At 36.5% G+C, this 8,037-nt stretch overlaps 1 protein-coding gene across 1 annotated transcript; it reads left to right on the top strand.

The window, feature by feature from the left end:
• Positions 1–259: 259 nt before the first annotated feature.
• Positions 260–8,019, top strand: bmf2 (BCL2 modifying factor 2). Its single transcript, XM_077219562.1, has 4 exons — positions 260–430; positions 1,987–2,325; positions 3,010–3,212; positions 5,281–8,019. The coding sequence occupies exons 2-4, from the start codon at positions 2,004–2,006 to the stop codon at positions 5,380–5,382; spliced, it is 627 nt and encodes a 208-aa protein (XP_077075677.1). The 5' UTR covers positions 260–430; positions 1,987–2,003; the 3' UTR covers positions 5,383–8,019.
• The last annotated feature ends 18 nt before the right edge of the window (positions 8,020–8,037 follow it).

The raw sequence follows: 8,037 nt of genomic DNA, 5'->3' as shown, positions 1-8,037 counted from the left end.
ATTTAAATGTAGGCTATTCAATAGCTAAATCCAACATCAAAAGCAGCATTAATCGTTTTTTTTAACACGACCAATAATCTCAAAAATTTGTATGGTTTATTGTGGTAAAATTGCGGAAATGCTCCGTTTATCCTTAAAAAGAGACTGACAGAGTCAACACACAAACCCTAAACTGACCTTTTCCCTCGGGCACCAACAACACACCGACTCTCGCCTCTTTGGGTAATTATCATATCCTATTACGTCAGCGGAGATGGGCGGGACTTTCGCCGCGCTCGTGTCCAATACAAACAACTCGAGCGGAGGGCGAAGAATGAAAACGGAGCGAGTCTGTGTTAGTAAATACAAGCAGAGTGAAGACGGAATAAAAGAGCTCTGACACAAAAAGCGGAATAAAAACAGCACTGAAAGACACATTCAAGCGCTGGCGGTGAGTGTCTCCTGTTTCTGTCTCATTTGCTCCAGTTTCATTCTGTAGTTTGGGATTTTGGTGTTTTGCTCTATTGAAAGAAGAACTGGAGTTACTGTTTTTGTCAGTAAAAACAAAACAAAGTTTCAGTGTTTTGATCTGTGAAAGAAAGTGTTCAATTACAGAATAAAGATCATAATCTATTACAATGAAATATTCCAAATATGATGTTCTGATTCAGATGTCCATCTAAACTTTAAAAAATCTGAAATATCTAAGAGTGACATTCACATTAAGGTTCATGGTGTCGTGATGCTTTCTATTTTGGCATTACCTTATGGTAACGTTATATGTTTTAGTTTGGTTTGTATTCCCTGTTGGAACAACACCGTAACCCAGCCTAAAATGGTTTTCTAAATAATTGGAAGGATTGATGATGGTCTTCAATTGTCTTTCAACCTGGCCAAGCAAGTCCGACCCCCCCACGCGGTTCACAGCAGGGATAAAGAGTGTTATTCGCATTGATTGATGTATCCATGTGATAATCAATCTATTAACACAATTATACTTAAAAATCTATAAAATATCTGGGTTTTTAATTTATTATTTGTCTTTCTGACTTCAGACTTAATTTCAGACTAATTACACATCTATGCATTTCTGAAAACTCTTCATGCAACTCTTTATGCTTTGTCAATTTGACCAATGTCACTGTAACCGCAACTTTAACTCTCAATTGATCAGATTATTCATGAAGTCATAAACGGACTTGTTATGATGGTACAGATTTGAAATGTATTATTTTCTGGGAAAACTCTTTTGAGCACAAGCCTTAAACTTCCTCTCATTTGTATGAGGCTCCTTTGAAATGTTGCCTTTTGACGTTTTGGCGGTTTGATCGGTGACTATCTTAGTCATCTCACTGCACTTTGATGCCAGAAGTTGCACTTATGTGCTGATCAACTGTCTGATCGTAATGCTTCATTGTTAAACCGAATAAAATGCACGTAAAACCTATTTAGATCAGGCATGTTTGTTTTTTCTTGTGAATGTGGGTGGGTGAGCTCTCTGTGAGATTCAGTGTTTGCATAAGGCCAAGTGTTCCTAAAATGCACTGGAGAGGAGAGGGAGGATAAACAATGCTAAATGCAAATTATAAAAGGCTTAGTTAATATGATAACTGTACATGGTTTGGGTTAAAAAATAAATAAGCTTATCCACGTTTAAAAGGGAAGATAAATCAACATGTTTTATGTTGTTAATGTCCAAAACTGTGCGTCCAATCAAATTTTGGGACAAATTCATCTGTCACTTAGTAGTAAGCCAATAAATAAACAATATATTTAAATGTTTTATTTTGCTTACTTTTGTGACAAATTAACATTTTTGCCATTGTGTTTGGTCGCCAGTTAATATCCAATGTAAAATATGGGCCCTGAAGCAAAACCACTACACTAGAAAGAAAAACAGACACAAACAATCTTTTTTAAGGCCCTGTGTAATATACAGGAAAAAATGAACAGCATGTGAATTCCAATATGGCACTGAGTGACAGTCTGTGTTATATTTCATGGCAGTTTTGCTGACTCCGCCGATGGATGATGAGGAGGAGGAACAGCTTCCTCGCTGCTGTGAAACACCACTAAGAATCAAGAGCTCAGAGAACAGAGACGCCCACCGTCGAGCGGTTGACAGACACACACGCTTTGAAGACAGATCCACACAGACATTGAGCTCTGTCGTGAATTCAGTGAGAGTCGGAGATATGGCACCGTTCCAGGGTTCAGGGAGAGACACATCATCTCCCTGTGGAGCTGTGGATACCAGGACTGCATTCAGAGCTCACTGTGGATCCAGGGCCCTTGCTTCACTTACTATGGCCCCTGGGGCTAGGGGGCCAAGAGCACTTTTTCATGGTAGGGATACCCATCATATCATTATATGATTATATCATATGATTATGAGATTGTATTATGGCCAAACACAAATTTAACCTCGTTCACATTATAGTGCCAGAACTATTTTTCCCCATTTCTTTATATGTATATATTTATTAGGGATGCACAGATATGAAAAATTTGTCCGATACTGATAATTCTTTATATTTGAAAGCCAATAACCGATAAAATAAAAAAAAACCTATGTATGGCGATACCGATATATTCTGCATCCCTAATATATACAGAGCAGTTTGAAGACTGAAAAAGCTCTATAAAAATAAATTTGAATTGAATTGAATTGAATTGAATATATATAATATAATATAATACAGATAAATTACATAGAAAAACTAATTAAATTAGATTGGAAAAACAGATAAAATAGATAAATGTATAATTAGATAAGAGAGAAAAATTAAATAATAAATAAAAAAACTATACCTAATGGCATTTTCAGTGCCATTTTTGCCCTGTGCATTTTTATTTACGGACCTTGGATCACACGTAAAATTTTGTTGAAAAATTAGACCAAGCTACTAATCTGTATTAAAGATATTGATTTTCATTCATAAATATTTTATATAATATTATAATATATCCGTAATAATAGTTATTATATCTCTATACAATAATAATAGAAATATGGCTTTTATCTTGAAGGAAATGCTGGATTTCGTGCACATTTCCCCGCGCTGTTCGAACCTGTCCCGGATGGCGTACAAAACGTCGAAGAAAGGGAGGCCGGCGGAGGGAGACCAGAAGAAAAAGAAGATGAACGTGACATGGGAACTAGCGTGGAGATTCAGATTGGACGTAAATTGCGTGAAATGGGGGATCAGTTTCAGCAGGAACACCTTCAGCTGGTAAGAGTGATTTCAGATCATACTAGTTCAGTTTCCTTTCCTCACGGCCGATGTGAATCAAATGGGTAAAAGAGCTGCACAGGCGTGTGACAGAGTCGGTGGTTTCTGTCACAACGTGCAATGACACCATCGTCTGTTGTTATTTCTATGCCGCTCATGCAAATGCTCAGAGGGAGCAATGACATCATTATTGGTTTGCTCATCCTGTTTACTCAAGTTCTCTTAGATTTTATCAGTTTTACCTAAAACGATGAATACATGCATACATATATATATATATATATACAGTACACCAATAACCTTTCAGTAATGATAGAGGAGTTTAATTACTAGATTATATTTATACATCAAACTTATTTATAAAGGCTGCATGACTATTGAAACATTATTATTTGGTTTTAATTAAGGTTTGTGGTACAATCTGATTAGTTTAAAGTGTTTATCTGGGTAAGTAAATAAATAAGAACAATATGGGAGATACATGGAAAAAATTGTGTAATTAAACTTTTTATTATATAATTTTGAGAAGTGCCACATTTTATCATGTAAATATGCCCATCGGAGGATTTTTTACAATGGTTTTGTTGTAGATGTATTTTAAAAAGTACACTTAAATTACAAACAACAGACGAAGACAACTTGGTCTTGTTTAATCATGTGTGACTTTTTTTTTAGAGGTAAACATTTTCCATGTGTGAGACTTATCTATGTTAACATTTATACAAAGTGACTTACATTTATAAGAGAGGCATTTTAACTCACACCCTCTACATGATTTTAGATTTGAAAGTTGACAATTCCAGCATCTACCCAGGCTGGTTGTAGTTTGTGTGTGAGCTCAGAAAGAGGATGTGAAGTGTGTTTATACTGCTGGCTAAATTTAGACACACTAAAAGCTCCACGTCAGCAGACATGTGACCACAATCTCACATGTAACACCTTCTTTAGTAACACTTTGTGTGTGTGTTAAATGCTGAGCCGCTACAACTGAGATGTCTTAATGAACATACAGGTTGTAAGCTTTATAGACCACGGAAATGCCATCATGAGCTCAGGTACAATCAAAAACCTGAGACTTCATGTTCTCACAGATGGCCCAAAGGGCGTTGAATAACTTAAAAACTTGAAAGATGACAATACAATTAAAAATAAATGGGTCAGAATAATTTAAATAAGTTCATCCTAATTACAGCTTTGCTAACTCTTTTACATCTAGCATGCCTTCAGTAAGAGTAGTCGCTTATGCAACACACTGCAATAGTCAAGGCTGAACTACAACACTGACTTACAACACAGATGGCCTGACTTCTGATTGGCTGCTTTAACTGTCCATCAGGGGGATTTAGAGGGAAGGGGAGGAGTTTGAAGTGAAACTTGAGGCCACAGCGCCATCTCATGGCAGATACATGTAATTTAAAAACAAACATGAAATCAACATTGACCCATTTACTTTCTTAAAGGAACAGTTCACCCAAAAATGAAAATGCTGTCATCATTTACTCACCCTCAAGTTGTTTACAACCTGAATGAGTATCTTTCTTCTCTTGAACACAATAGAAGATATTTTGAAGAATGTTCAGTTGATGGTAGCCATTGTTTTTTTCTCTCCTATGGAAATCAATGGCTACCGCCAAGTGTTTGATTACCAACATTCTTCAAAATATCTTCTTTTGTGTTCAACAGAAGAAAGAAACTAAAACAGGTTTGGAACAACTTGAGGGTGAGTAAATGATGACAACATTTTAATTTTTGGGTGAACTATCCCTTTAATAGAGAATCCTGGTCTTATTGTGCATTATTTATTTAAAACAACTTTGCTTTTTGACTGACGGGGAAAATTAAGTCATTGTTTTAGGCAAGTGATGCAAGCAATGCAGCCTTCACTTGGAAATATGTCATCAAATCTGAAAGAAAAATGGCTTGTGAATGTCAATTCATGTGGACTTTAATTATAAAATGGATAGTTTCATAATAACTCCTCTCCTGTCTTATTAAATGCAATATCATATTTAACCTACAACGGATACTTCACCTGATGAATAATCATTTTTGGTTTATTTTTGTGCAGTTCACTCACAGGGGCCAGATGGGTTTGTTCCAGCTAGTGACATCGATCTACAACTTCCTTTTTCCTCAAGAAGGAGCCCAAAATGCAAGAGCCCAGAGATGAGAGGCCACAGCCTACCTGTTCAGGACCCAAATGAGTTTTACACAGCACTGTAAGATCGCAGATATGGATTTATGTGGCTCAGAAACTGTTGTGGAAAGAAGGTTGCCGCTGGTCAGAGACTTCCCTCCTTTTCCCGAAGAAGCCATTCTCAAAATGGAGCATTGGAGTAAATTTTCTGCAGGTTGCATATCAATATAAAGATATTCATATTCTGCCTTATGTTTTCCAAACATACGTTCACATATGAGCGTATTCCAGCGCAGTGGATGCCTTAATAAATCCCTCAGAAGAAGGAAGAACTGCTTTTCAAGGCAACAAGCTGTGAGAATACTCAAGGTCCACACACTTATGTGTGCGTTTGAGTATTTGTGCTGACTTTAATACAACTTCTGAACTTTGACGCATCCCAGAACAGAATCTTGATCTTTCCCTGCTGGTGTATCACGGATAGTGCTTGATTCACGGCTGTTATCAATGTTATTGGGACAGAGTTGAAGGACAGAACAGATGTGACGATACATAATCCAGAGGCCAGTAACATGCTTCAGAAAGAACTCAAAGTTTTGTTTAAATGCAGAAAAACAACTTGAATATCAGGTTGTACTACCTGTATATCAATAATGAGCCATTTCTGAGAACAAGAAGACAGATATGATTTTTGTGATTTTAAAATGCTGAAGAGGATCATGTTCTCTCATTAAGAGAAAATGAACCATAAAATCAAATTTCCAATTTTAACTTTTCTGAAATATTAGTTTGCCTTAATTAATTAATTCTGCTGTCATGTATCACTGACAATGCACAATGACATGATTTCTTTCAGGCACTGAAGTATTACCATATAATAGTGTTTAAAGCATCTCTAGAAATTGGTGATTATCAAAATGTGCTCAAAGAGCAATACACCAAATCATCTTTTACAGTTCAACTCAAGCGATAAATGCAATCAATAATATCTAATTAATATACAATTTACATAATGAGAATTTATCAAAGCTCTAGGATTGATATCAATCAATAGTTATTATAAAGAGGTTTTTATTACTGTTAATGTCTTAAGAGGGAAAGTGTCCTATAGATTAATTAGAGGGATAGTTCACCCTAAAAGTAAAATTGTCATCACTTACTCACCTTCCTGTCATTCCGAACATTCCTGTGTAATTTTCTTTCTTCGTCGCTAAAATGTTGTTGATTTTCACCAGGGCAGCACCATTTTAATTTTGGCGCGAATAAAAACATTCTGTGATGGTGGGATTGAAGTAACGACGAAAAATCGTTTAAAAATTGTAAGTTTTGAAAATTACATGTGATATAGGACTTTTATATAGTGCATGCCAAAACTCGTTTCATCCGCGTACAATACGACGCCTGTCCGGGTTTGTATATGATGACAGATTAAGCATTTTTACGTGAACTGTCCCTTTAAGGATAAGGACAATAATGAACTCAGATGTGAGGCGTGTTCGATTTGAAGCGGCGCTGCAGACCGACCGGTGTATGACATCAAGTTACCGCGAGAGAGATTCGAAAGAAATTCGATTCGATTCGAATCGCTCTCGCGGTACTTTGATGTCATACTGCACAGCGCCGCTTCAAGTCCAACACACCTGTAGATTTCTACTGAAATGTCCAGTGAGACGGCCAGATCGCATCACGTGACTGGCTCATGATCTGGCGCTGATTGAATATAAGAGTTTGTATATGGTGTGCGATGAAGCGGGGGAATTTATTTTATATATTTGTAAACCCATATTGTAAAGTAAAAATATAAATATAAGATAAACAATTTAAGTTATAAAAATAGATATTGTTCCATTGCTGATTTCTTAAATGCTTTCTTTTGTGGTACAATCTACTGAGGTGCCTGTTCTTTGCGGTTTACAATTTAACATGGTTTGCTTGTGCTATCGATAGATTTTATAACGCAATGTCGTCAGTATAGTGTTGGAGACCATGAAGACGGTGTGAATAGACTGTCAAGAGTCCACAAATCCACACGATTCCTCTGCAGTTATTCCGATTTCAGACCATTTTATTTCCTCACCACATTCCACAGAGGTGATGTTCCAGTGCTGTGATGTATTGTTGTCCGGTTGTTCTTCTGAGTGGTGTGCCTCAAATGCTTGTGTATTGGTAACGATGACACTTGCAGACAATCAAACAGCTGAAGGTGCCTTAGAACAGCAGGCCAATTGAGGACTTGATGTTACCAACACACTGGGCTTCAGTCATGAGCACCCAAACAAACACGTGAACACATAAGAGAACACGTACTATTGCAGTTGGATGAGTAAATACCTCCACCAAACCACAGGGAGCTCAAACAGACTATCAAAGAGAACAGGCTGCTACTGCGGTCTCATTTTTCTGAAATGCCCTTTCAAATGCACTTGTCGTTAAATGAGTAAAATATGTTAAGCTGTTTTTACTTTCTTTGGAATGTGTACGGGACGTTACTGCTGGTTCTTTTTTTTAATTTTGCTACGTAAAATAATTATACAGTTTGATAAATATATGAAATGCTGTTATAAAATTGTGAAATAAGATGTCTTTTTTTACATATAACATAAATGCTGTCATATAAATGCTGACACTTTTCTGCACAGTTTACTGCATTAAAATATTTATGGATACTCATTTGAGAGCTCTATGTGT

This window comes from Siphateles boraxobius, unplaced genomic scaffold (genome assembly GCF_051911475.1).
Source record: "Siphateles boraxobius isolate OS27281-9 unplaced genomic scaffold, OSU_SipBor_1 8, whole genome shotgun sequence".
In the NCBI taxonomy this organism is placed as follows: domain Eukaryota; kingdom Metazoa; phylum Chordata; class Actinopteri; order Cypriniformes; family Leuciscidae; genus Siphateles; species Siphateles boraxobius.
This window is presented reverse-complemented; position numbering and strand designations above follow the sequence as displayed.